This window comes from Diprion similis, chromosome 6 (assembly GCF_021155765.1).
Source record: "Diprion similis isolate iyDipSimi1 chromosome 6, iyDipSimi1.1, whole genome shotgun sequence".
Classification (NCBI taxonomy): domain Eukaryota; kingdom Metazoa; phylum Arthropoda; class Insecta; order Hymenoptera; family Diprionidae; genus Diprion; species Diprion similis.
Window position 1 is genome coordinate 24,012,432 of NC_060110.1, and position 13,152 is coordinate 24,025,583.

At 44.8% G+C, this 13,152-nt stretch overlaps 1 protein-coding gene across 3 annotated transcripts in view; it reads left to right on the forward strand.

Moving 5' to 3' along the window:
• The window catches only part of LOC124406651 (dachshund homolog 2), a 175,834-nt gene that overhangs the window by 46,206 nt on the left and 116,476 nt on the right, over nucleotides 1-13,152 (forward strand). The window contains exon 2 of one of the 3 annotated variants that reach the window (XM_046882138.1): nucleotides 7,821-7,871. The exons of the other annotated variants lie outside the window; for them this stretch is intronic. Coding sequence (XP_046738094.1) covers nucleotides 7,821-7,871 — 51 coding nt within the window. The remainder of the gene's footprint in view (nucleotides 1-7,820; nucleotides 7,872-13,152) is intronic. 3 annotated transcript variants of the gene reach the window in all.

Consider the following 13,152-nt stretch of genomic DNA (forward strand, 5'->3'; position numbering starts at 1 on the left):
ATTAAGCATTTCCAACACCTTGACGCTTCCGTCTCCGTCTCCGTCTCCTTATTCTTATTTTCCTCTTTTCTCTCTCTTCGTTGTTCGTTGCTTCACGTAGGTACATACATATTATTATACATCCTAACGGCGAATTCGTTCGATAAACAGTTTTGTCCTCGTGTGTAAATATTGCGTCAATTGTCGACGCAACAATCGCAGTGCGAAACAAAGTCTAACGTAAGCTTAAATGAAGTTCCTTCGCGTTTTTCAGTAGCTCGTTTGTCTTCTATAAAGCTTATGGCTTTATCGCGATGTCGATTATTTTCAGCCTTGTCTTGTAGCGATAGTTTCGTTACTTCGTTCAGCCATTGAAGAGACCCAATCATCGTTTTCTCGCTCATTTTCTTCAGCCAAACAATTTTCACGCGTATTTTTCTTTTAACTCGTGCCAAACGATCGTTAATCTGAAGTACAAAAATGGCAGAACGATGCTTATTCAAAATCTGTTTTCACCCTCTAAACACGCTCAGGATTCCAACGGGCTCCGTTTCGTTGTTCATACAGCAGGGTGACGTTTTGCAAATTAATGATTTTATCCCGGAGCGAATGATCGACGGTTTGTCTGTCGCGAGAAGAGGGGGGGGGGGAGGGGACAAATTGACCAGCGCTCGAAAGGGAGAGAATTATAAACGGATTTACAACCGTCCACAAATATTGGGCTTTTAACGCAGAGACTCGATCGAGTGATCGGTGCCGTTTCTTCGTCACCTTTTTTCCTCGCTATTCTCTCCTTCGGCAAGTGTACCCCAGAGATAGAGAGAGAGAGAGAGAGGATCGACGCAAGAAATTTAACTCGAGACGCATGGCTGCGCATCGCGGAGGCAAAAAAAAAAAAAAACATTCGGGAAGGAAAAAAGTAGTTACCGTACCTACACGGGTACTTTGAAACGGTGGATCGACTCTCGGCCAATTTGTGTATTTAATTATAAAACCCCCGATGCTAATTAATCAAGTAAGACTTTCAATGTTTTAAACTGCAATTAATAACGGAGGAGAATCGAAGAGTGCAACCCGCGAAGGAACCGGCTTTGTTTTACACGCTTTGACGGACTCCATTAAAATTCCTTACTACCCCGCGTGACGAGACGAGATGAGACGAGATGAGATGAGATGAGATGAAATTAGAGGAGATAGAAGCGCGAGGGGAACGCCGATGAATAATTTATTTGTGCGTGCCTTTTTTATCATCACACCTACTCTGCCGTTTATGTGATTGACGGAAAGATATTCGCGAGGCAATTTAACATTTTTGAATCGTCACGGACGCTGCTTTCCGCAATCTTGTATACAGCAGCTGAAATTGATAGAAACTGGATGGAATTGAGCCTCGACGGTACAACATATATTTTTACGGAAAGAAATACATCGATTCAAGGGTGATTTTCACCCTCCCTCTCTCAGCGGAGTATTTCTTGCAAATATTTCCGTTTTTACGACGAGGTGCCGCGCGCGGGAAGGGAGCGAAGCGGGAAATTCTGATTTCATTAGGCTCCGTGTTATGCGATTAATTAAGTCGCAGGGCAAGAAAAATAAGAGAAAAAGCTCTTGGAAAAAAATTAACTCTAGACATTCCGCGATGGCTGTTTGCAGCGAGCAGGGTGAATGAGGGTGGAATAAAAAGTTAGCGGGTGATGATAAGGAAAGAGGGGGTGGAGGGCTGCGCAGGAGGAAGGGACGAAAGACTCTCGGCAGCCCGGAGCGAATTAACCGAGAAGAAAATATATCTTCATTTTGATCGAAACCATTCGCTACCGGCTTTCCTCCCTCTCCCCCTCCCCTCCCCCCTCCGCCAAACGCCAAAATCTTATCCTTACGTTTCTCCTCGGCACACGCGACTCTTGTAACTTAATTCCGTGCACTTCAAAGCGGTTTTTGGCCGACTCGTTGATCACTGAACACGCCGAGTATATACAACGAAAATTACAAGTCCATCATAGGAATGGCCCTGCGATTAAATCGCGTTGTGTTTTTACTTCGATTCTAATTAGTGACTGTAACTGAGGTCCCGAAACATGTTATCAACGCTTTTCAAATTCTTCTAATATTACGAAACTGCCAGCTCAGCACTATTCACGTATATGTATTCATTATTTGAGTAACATATATATCTCTGTTCAAAAAAACTGCCTGTGATAGAGGGAAAAATGATTAAGGACACTGAGTTTCAACTTTACATTCTTCATGTTATCAGAATATTAGAATACTAACATAATAAAAAATCCGAACTGCTTGTCGAATTTTAATGCACAACGAAGCTCATTTTGTACCAGAAATAAATAAATTGTCGACAAATAGTCTGACGAGTTTTTTTTTTTTTTTTTTTGTCCAATCATAAGTTTCGAAGAAAATATCGCATTTTAATCACCGATCATCGAGATAACGAAATAAAAAACAAAAAAATCCCATTGATATGATCTATGTAGAAAATTTATAATTCGTGAATAAGGTTAACTGATTTTCATTAGAATTGAAGTAACTTTGGGATTTTTTGGATGGAAGTATAGTAGAGTAGACAAGGCTTCTTTCAAATTTTTTTCGGATCATCGAGAGATTTTTGACCCGACTGTACTTCGCACAGTGTTACAGTCCACCTATAACAGTGTGTATTTACATGGCTGGATAGGCGTAGAATCGTGTCTTGCATCGGGTTAAATCGAGTAGGTAAGCCTACCGATAGTGATAGGCAAACTGTATGACTCGGTGTAGAAGTAATAACATCACATCTAATTGCAGTACCATAGATATCGTTTAATAACGAACTTTTTCAAGTGTTTACCCCGATCCTCGTTTTCCACCCTTTCTGTATGCCTACATAGTCGAGCTATCAGATATGCCTCGTCGGCAACGGGACGCGCAATATTAGAAGAAGTTGGACAGCAGCAGCAGCAGTTCCAGTGTTGCCAACATATCGGACGAATATTTCTCTAAATTGTGTGATTCAGATCTAACAATCTGAATTTATTGCAAGTATAAAGATATTAGAAAATTTTACTTATATATAATATATTTTTATTTTTAATATTCAGGACTACCAACTGGTCAAATAATTGCGTTTGAAAATTGCAGACGATATCTAATTGCTGTACATTTCCTTACAATTTGTTGATATTTAGCTATCATCGTCTTGATATTTCGTCAGAGATCTTCAGATTCCATCCAAAAAGACAATATTTCTTAACAATAAAAAAAACTATCATTTTTCTTTGAGCGGAGTCTAATTTCTTCCGGGTTGGCAACGCTGAGGAGTTCACAGCTTCAGGTTCACCCAGCCATTAAACAAATGCGCAATTCGATTTTCAGCAACGTAGGTACCGTAAGTGAACGTGTGTCGGCTAATCTGGTTCCTCTAAGCTCTTGACCAGCGTGTGTGTCGGACATGGACGTGCAGCCGGGAATAATAACGATTGATAAGAGAGTCGGGCGTTGATTGATACGCCATATCCCTTGCGAGGCGATGAACGCGACGCGACGGGCGGCCTCGACGATCGGCCGGACATTCGATCGTTTCACACCTGCACAGTTCTCATTGGCTTCGATCTCTTCCGTCTGTAATTGGTTCATTTCTTTTTACCCCCCCTCGGCTATATTATGTTTGTCGAACCTCGTCTCTGACGGATATTAGCTTCTGCTCGATTCCGTGTAATTTGGCTCTGATCCCTGTAGGACAGGCTCACAATCAGCACACAATCAGCCGCAGGTGACAAACGCACACGGTATCCACGTCGGTTTTGGGCATTTTTTAAATTAATTATATCCTAATTAATAATTACAGATGTAATTTGTAATCGAAAGAAAGAAAATTACTTCTAATTACAATTTTGATTTGTAACTAGAAGAATGAGTGATACTAATTACATTTTTAATTTGTGATTAGAAAAATTTCAATTACAAATTACGAATGTAATTAGAATTGATTTTCCCTGTGATTAAATTTTTCCAATCTAATTCATATCATTTTTCGAAATAAATGCAATCGCACTTCGGGTATATATTAGTTATTCCAATGATATATGAGTGATGTATGAGTCATTGAATGTAAGTATCAATAGTTTAGATAATTTTTCAGTCATCATAATGAAATTCAACTCACTTTTAAGCTCACTCCGATTCTGAGTATAGAACATAACTGATTTGACTGAATATTGTTTTTAAAAAATATTGTGGGAATGTAATTAAATTACACGAATGTAAATAAATGGTACCGAATGCTCCAAGTAATGAGCAATCGAATGAATTTCAATCAGTGTTGGGCATCGCTAACTAATTTGTGTAATTAATTACATAGAAATTATTAAATACATTTGTAATTTGTAATTAGAAGAATAAGCGATACTAATTACACAAAGCAATTAGTGGTGCCCAACACCGATCCACGTCATGTTCCAGACAGCGAAATTTTTGTACGTGGAACTTTTTTCTCATCCACGGTTCACCAATATCGCATAAGTTTCGACGACGCACAAGCTCGTGACATCTAAGCTCGCGACGAGAGTAAAATTCTACACGAACTACAACGACAAGTCGCATCTCGCTTCGATGATGATGAAAAGCTGACAACTACTCCATTCCATTACTTCTCTACTACAAACAATAATCATGTCCGAAGTAAATAAAATTCGCTGTACACGGTCATTTGCCATTTCCCTCGACCCTCTCTCGGTCCCTATCATACATCAGCGCATTCATCGCTCTCCGGATCTAGAGGGATTAAAATTAGGTTTTCCCTGACGCTTTGAAGCGAATGCGAGTTGCTACGAGAAAGGGATGCTGGGAAGATGGAAAGGGGACTTGAAAAGTCGGTGGAACAAACGTCGCATCGACGTCACCTTCCGTCGGTTGGTCTTCTTGCTGAACGACTGAAACTGATGCTGAACTGTGACGTCCAGGATGCGGAAAGACGCCTGCTGAGTGGCTCGTGCATTATTTAGGCAGTCAGAAGACTGCTCGGCGATGCCTGCATCGCCGTTAAGTGTACCTACATACTGCGTAAGCGTACAACGAGTCGTGTGTGTATCTCGTTGGTCTGGCGCACGTGTCAATTGCCGAGTTCCATTTGGAGCTTGCGCGCGCGCCATCTGGGACCAAAAGCAAATGCTGATAAAAATTATGGGTCTACAAGACTACATCGGCAATTAAGAGAGCGACGGCTCTGCTCGTCTGTTCTCCTCTCCTATCTTGTTTCAGCACCAGCTTCCCCCTCACAATGAAGAGAGACCAGTAGCTGACTTGACTGACTCTTCTGCTTTTCCTGATTACCTATTTTTTCGTCGCCGATTTTGAGTTTGATCAGGTTTTGATAGCGCTGCTTCAACTTACTTACTTGCTTAACTTCTAGTTAAGGTCCGAGTGTCACGCGTACAGCTGATTTTAAACAATCTTCAAAGCAAGTTACTTAGGGTGATTGAGTTCAATTCTAGGTCAACATAATATTCCTGTAATATGGAGAAACATGAAAACTCGGTCGTCACACCGTTCATTCAATTTCAAGATATCATAGTTCAATTTTTTTTTTTTTTTTGTAATTGAATTAAGTAAGAATAGCACCTGAAATAAAAATTTGATTTAGCTTTTTATTTAGTACTGATCGAAAAAACAACTTATGTAAAATAACTAATCTTGCATTTCAAAATACGTTTATCCACCTCATCAAAAATCCTTATCAATCACCAAACTATTCGGCCTAAATACACTGATAGTATCTCGATGAAACTTGGCAGATCTCTGACCATTTGATGACTTAAATTAAAGTCTCTTGTTAGTTATTTTTTCCGTTTCTACCCGTTTTTGACTGGAATGTACAGCCGATCCACCCTTAAAGCATGAGTGAATTGCGCTGCAGCCAGTGAGCAGAAACAAGCACAATAAGTTGACAGAGTAAAAAAATCATCGAGCGGAAAAAAAAAACGCGAGAGCAACATTTCAGTGAGGTGTTTTCGGGTTTTTCCGATTGATCGAACGATGTGAAAGAGAAGAACGACACCGTTAAATAATAATCTCACATAGCTGTACCGGACGGAATTGTATGGAATTCGAGCGACGGGGGAGGGGGGATTGACGTGTAAATGAACATTTTCATTCAATGGGTTTGTTTGGATTGAATACACTGTGGCATTTAGCAAAGGGGGTGCAAAATAAGCTGTCAAAACCGGCGGATAAATTTTGTCCTCTTTTCAAAATTCCCTTCAATTCCCTTCCCTCTCGCCGAGTCGCCGGGGTGGCGTGCCGACGGCGTAAAAGAAAAGAAAAACAGAGAAACAACGAACCACCCTCGACACTGGCGGACGTCTTTGCGTTTTTTACACCGTCCGTCCGTCGGCTGGGTGCGGGCTGATAATTGCGGCCAGTGTCTTCTTCAAACAATGCGCCTCTTCCCGAATCGTCAATACTTCCAACTGACCCCGCCTAGTACCTCTACCTGCAGCCGTCAATCAGCCCGGTTATTACGCCGAATCGTGTGGAATCCGCGTGTGGCTGTGTTTTCATTCCCAGGCTTCTGCCATTGTTTCCTCCGCGTGTGTAGCCCGTTTGGTAATTGACATGACGCCCCCACCCCCTATATAACCCTTCGACCCATTCGACGCCCGCCTAAATTTCGCTCGAAATCAATGGCCAATGAATTGATGACAAAAACTTGAGGAGTCGGTTCGAGAGGCTGCTGCCGCAGGCTGCTTGCATGCTTCTCGTTCAACTGTCGTTTGTTAAATTATATTAGAACCGGGTTCATTGGTTCGAGTAATTTTGAAAAGCTCTTGACCATATCCTACGCTCTCTCGACTCGCACGCTTGAGCGACCTTTAACGCTGCTTGGGGCCACCGTAGGAGGAATTATTTATAGTTATGTCGTTGTCTTCTCCTCCTGATGTTCCTGTTTACTGGACGGTGTAAACACCGGCCTCGGCCTCTTTGTAACCACCCGATCGAACATACGCGCAGTGCGTCCTCGGCGCTGGATTGATCGGACACTTCAGAACAAGAAGCGAGATATCGTCTCGTCCGCACCTTACTCTTACACCCTCGGAATTCACACTGCTCGAAGTCAAAGTTGCACAGGTGTGTCTTTTTAACCCGGGGCTGGAGGTTTGGTTCGGGGAATTAAAAGCTCGTAAAACGTCGAGGAAGAAATAGATGACCGGGTGCGATGGAAGCCTTGGGTTGGTTGGGTCTGTGGTTAAATGTCCTTTAAATGTTCGACGTGCATGGACAGACCAGCAGCGTTAGAAGTTATCTGGTACCGCGTTGCTAATTGCGACCTGAAACAATATATAAAAATTTTTTACCGCCTTTTAATTACCAATTTTATTGTCCCCCTAGCGGCGACACTTTCGCCATTCCATGCCGCACCGTCCACTCACCGTATACATATAGTCGCATATGCACAATGCGGACGTGTCGTAAAACCGAGCTAATGGAGTCGTTCAATCGCATGTGCAGTTTATCGCTCGGCACTCCCCCGCGCGTATAGAAATTGGAGACAAACAACCCTTTTTCCGGGAAGAAGATCCGATAGATAGGAAAGAACTTGCTGCAACACCAAGAAAAAATCTTTCGTACTCGGATGGAACGAACCCGCCTTTTCCTCGACACGACACAACTAACAGGGACTTACAACTTTGCCCTATACCTCGTACACCAAGTCTTGGTAGCCAGTTATTGATCTCTCGGTGAGCTTTCCTCTAGAGCAGGTAACGCGGGCATGTGTAGTCGAACTCGTATAAGAATCATGCAATCCCACCCTATCGCAATGATAATAAAATTGTGAAATGGTTTTCTGTTTAAAGGAACAGCTATCAATTGGGGTACAGCATCTTTCCAGAAGTTTATAGACGAAGGCAAGCAATACCAAATATACCTTTATATACCTTTATATAATAGTCAGGGTCGTCCCGAGTTACCAAGGCATGCCATTCACCATAAACGAACGGTCGGACTTGTAAATCGGTTGGTTGAATCTCACGTGGAACGAAGATTTAACGAGTCTCTTCGCTCTCCGAAGCTTATCGATTGATGGGTTATACAGGCGTTATTTGCATGTCACACCGTTCACCGTGCAGAATGAAACCGCGATGAAATTTCGCGTTATTGCCTGTATTCTCAGAGGTTAGATTTTAATTACAGGCTACCAAGGCGAGTCGCTATTCGAGGATTTCTGAGCCGCGTACCCACGTCTGAATGTCCGGTGTAACTCTCTTGGCCGTCACCGGAGCTTGTGAATCTCAAGTTAACTAGGTGCGTGCGTTCGTTCGCGTTTAAATGAAAGGGTCGCCGTCCACTTGGCAGGGTTTGTCATTGGCCATTGGCCACCTCTAGCTAATCATAGACTACTCTCGACACATTTGTCTGTCCACCGTGTTTCTCCCCTCTTGGCGCCCGACTCGCGGCGTCCTCGATGCCGCCCTCTACAAGGGTGTCTGATTGTAATTACTTTGCTTAAGTGCAGTAATTAAAGCTCTCAGGTAGCCACTGTCCACCCTTGACGTTGCCTCCGTGATAATTAAGGGTTCGTTTACCATTGCGTGAAAAATGTCAACCCCCTTCGTCCTCCCATCCTTCTTGTTATCCCTTACGGGGTATTATTTCCGTCGCCACGAGTATCGCTTCGTCCATATACACCGCCAGACTACATTACTGGGTCAGTTTCACACGTACCCCCTGTTTTTCACCACCCCACGATTTCACGATTTTCTCTCTCCCTTCAGCAAAAAGGAATGCGGGGAACATCTTTTTCATACTTGCGATCGATTGATTTTTAAAGAATTGTCTTTGAACGTCGTCGTTATGACGTTCTCCGTGTGCTACGTGACGCGCAGGTGATTCTTCCCTTCTTCTAACGGTTCGAATCCAGTTTATCCAGGACATAACTCCTGGTATGGTTGGTAATATCGGTGTCCATATAAGAGCGTTGATCCCTCTGGAACGGGCGGCACGGATGACAGAGCACTCCAATCAAAAGGGCGGTTTATATCTTCGGACCGTTTCTTATGTAATTCACGTGTCCCGTAATTGGCTTTGCGTGAGTCGTTCGCCGAAGCGATTGCAGGAGCCTTATTTCTTTTAAGGTTGCCGCGGGACTTGGAGGGTATATCTAATTCCGCTAAGAGTTGCATTGATTAATCCAGAGCACAGAAACAGCCGCGTTATTCCTGTAGGTATGCTGAAAAAAAAGGAAACAAAAAAATAAAATTGGGAACAGAAATCGCTCAATATCGGGAACGACGATATATATCTATATATGTATATATATTTGTCCTAGGGGAGTGGAATTTTTTCGGAGAGGAATAACTCGTAACAGGGTGAATGCCGCGAATTCCTGGGAAGACACACACTCCCGTGTTTGAACGCGAAATGTGGACAACATATGTAATGGCCTGTCCACAGGTCTGACCGATCGGGACACTGGATGAAAGATATTTGCCGAGCAATTCAGAGGATTGCGCGTCGACACGACTCAATCATGTCGCCAGCTTTCCGGCGCGTTCTCTCTTACCTCGAGGAGCTGCATTCGCAGAAATCAAGGATGAGGAATTTTCCCTCCCAGGGTTCGTCTTCCGACTTTTCATCATCCTCCGCCTCGTTCTCCTCTCACCATTTTTCGCTCCATCCCCGAATCCAATTGCTGATACTCCAGGGAGGGGCGACGAGTGGGTACTTACAGGATGAAACATCAAATAAGTCCGTGATGGTTGACGGCGCGAGTTAAGGTCCTGCGATCGCGGCTCCGGAGGGGGGAGAAGGCGATATCACACCAATAACAAAAATCATAAACACTCGGACCGTTGATTAAGTCTTCTGATCCTCGCAGGGCTCTTTTCCCCGGCACGAGGAAACGGCCATCCGGCCGTATCGCACTGCGACGACCTCGAGCAGTAATACCTACCGGCTACTACTCTCCCGGGGGAAAAATATTACAGAGCCGCTTCGTCTACGGCGTCGAATGCCGTCGACTTATAAGAGATTAGCGTCTTCGCAAACTGCCGAGTAATCCGTAACTTCAGCAGTACCTACTCTTTTGCAACTAGTACCTGCCTCCGGCAGTAGGTACCGACCTCGTGGTACTTTTCTTCCTATAATTCTCTTCAAGTTTTTAAGATTCTACTCAACAAAGAATCCAAGTCCGTCTTCATCTACTTCCGCGCGTCTCATCAGCTACGCTTAAAACTTCACACACACACACACACCAAGATTCATTACCTGCAATTATCATATTTCCTCACTCGCCACACCACACCGCTACTGCACACGTTGCGCAGCTGCAGTCGCAGTTGTCAAACACACTTGAAGCTATTTGCCACACGCAACTGACCAACTGTCTAGCGCTTGTCGCAGACGGTTGACCGTGTAGTCCACTCCAAACCCTCGTCTTCCAAGTGGATCCAGTGGTCCATGACTTGCACACCAAAAAGAAGAAGAAGAAGAAGAAAAAGGATAAAGACGGGAAAGAGTATCATCTCTTAGTTACCTAAGAGAGAGAGAGCTGATCCAGAGGTCAAGGTGGAAGACTCGATACACCCGGGGCTTCTAGTTTGCCGGAAATGATTCACAGGCAGGCTGCAGTACGGAGTCTAGACTTGGCTCGTTATCGTCTATCGTTCCATGCGAGTCTGTTTTCTCTTCGAAATGTGACAGTAAAAGTTTTGTTGTCTCGAGTGGCGCGCGCGGCTCGGTTTCCATTCCGCCCTCGAGATAGAGAACTGAGACGTTCTTGCGGAGAGGAGAAGGGAGATCAGGAGAAGCTACTCGAAGAAACAGACGGAACAGAAACAGACCCTCGTCGTTATCGGGCCTCGACGACCACGTCCTCTTGGATTTTCAATTCCCCCTCCCTGAGGACAGATGCGGCCTTGCTAGATCCGAGTCCAATTTTTCATCCACCACCTCTCGGCTTCTCGCGGAAGAAGGCAAAACTTCACCGTAGACTACAAAGCCCACCTCACACAATGTCGTGAGAGACGGGAGTCTGATATCTCGCTCATTTCCGTTCAAATACCGCAACGCCGAGTCCTCGTCTAATATCAAGGTACAACAGCAGGTGTCAACTCCATTCCGCTTCCGCATGTGAAGGATTTTTTCGTCACTCGTGTTCCCGGTTGGGTCTCCATTGTTCCTCGGAATTGTGCGCTTTTCCCAATCACGCGGCGTATTCTCCTTCCTCCAGATCGGAAGAGACGTTAGAAATTTATCGACTACGATAACAGTAGTAATAACCAAGTGTCAATAACTGTTAGCACCGTTAGGCGAACCGGAGATAGACGACACTACATCGGGATTCGTACGTTCGACGACTTCTACTCGGCCTACATACGCGGCTGATGATCCAGGCTTTACGATTCATAACTCAAAGAGGGTCGGCGCCGAGGTCCCTGGTATAAAACGTTTATTTATACGTCCCTGCGCAGCGTTGCAGGGTTCCTGGCTCCACGGGATGATGTGGCCCATGGGCTAACGGAGAAATTCCCCGTGTCCTTACGACGACGACAACGGATACTCGGACGCAACTCCCGCAACTCCCGCAATTCAGGATTGCACGATTGCACCCTGCACGCAACGTGATCCAATTGCGGAACGAAGTCTGTTTGTTCGGTCAATGAGTCCGCATCCTCTGCTCGTCGATTCAACCGAGGTATCAAGTTGATCTGATGTAACCACTCGCTGCCTCCGTCTGTCACAAGCGGGTAATGACGGCCACTTAGCGCTAATAATTATTTTCATTGGGGTCCGCCGCATCGGACATCGCCGATGTACCCGGAGGGTCTCCGCTGTTTACCCCCCCACCACCCCCTCATCCTTCTACTTTGACGGACTGCACGGTCAACTTCCTGCATACGAACGGATATAAAAATAGAGCTGCGGATTGAGCGATTGAAACAGGCAACTATAAGCAATTCGGTCGTGGCAATTCTCTAGCCACGGAGCTTTGAGGATCAATTATAATATTCGCCTTTGTAAACATGTGATTTTTTTACATGTCTGTGAAGAGGAGAGAATGGAAATGTGAAAACAATGGAAAGAATAAAGATCTGTGAATTTTCTCATCCTCGGTAAACACTAGGCAAGAAACTATGCGGCGAGGTGTCGAGGTTTGAGGAAGGCGTGAAATCCGAGAGAGAGAGAAAGATACACGCGCCATTGTATGGGTGTAATTAATGAAGGAACAACAAGCCCGTAAAACAATGAAAGAACAAGCGTCGGGAAATCGCACCCCTAAATAAAGTGACCGGCCGCTATTTCCGCGACGAGCCCTTGCGGCCGAAGGGAGAAAGAGAGGCAGTCTCGGGCAATAAACCTCGGCTGCCTTCGGGGGGCGCGAGCCAGGCCGTAAAACTTAGAAACAATTGCCTTTTATTGTTTTGTTGATATTTAATTTTCTCGGGATTGGACAAAGAGCTTGACCAGCCCCTGTCCGAGGACCGGGGCCGACCACCTAGGATATCCTCCTCCTCGTGTCCCGTCGCCGTATATCCTCCAGCTAGTCCTAAATAATTTATTGCTCACGCCGGCAGATTTGCGGAAAACGACTCCTATTGTGTAGGCACTATATAGGTAGGTACCTTATATACCCTCCTACCTTTTTCCTTCCTTTTGCCGCATGGTTTATGGTCCACGCCTTACTTCTCGCCTTGTACTCGCGTCTTCGGACACTACTTGTCAAAAGCACAACATCGTGCGGAAAACTCCTCGTATGTATCCTGAAAGGGTTAGCAAAGGATACCCACAGGGTCAGCGTGAATTGAATTTCACCCTCGAAACACCCAAATCCGGGTGACCTTCTTTATTATCCGCCATGCAATCCAAAGAATGAAACGAATCTTTGCATGGGTTACACTGGTTGTGATACGCTTAAAGTTCCTGAGCAGTTAAGGACTCCGGGACATTAACCGAACGTATTAAAGAACAGGACTCGCGTCAATTGCCGTCAGTTGTTCAATTACGCGACTAGCCGCGATAACATGTCGGGGGGGAATTAAGGCGGATTCGCGCCGTATATCAGGCGGTAAGATTTTTATTTTGACACTAACGGCCCTGCAGGAGTACCGCGATCCCGTCTCCCGGAGCGAGGACGCTATCCTCGAGGACTCTTGTACTCCTACCTTCTATACCTATACCCGGCTTCGA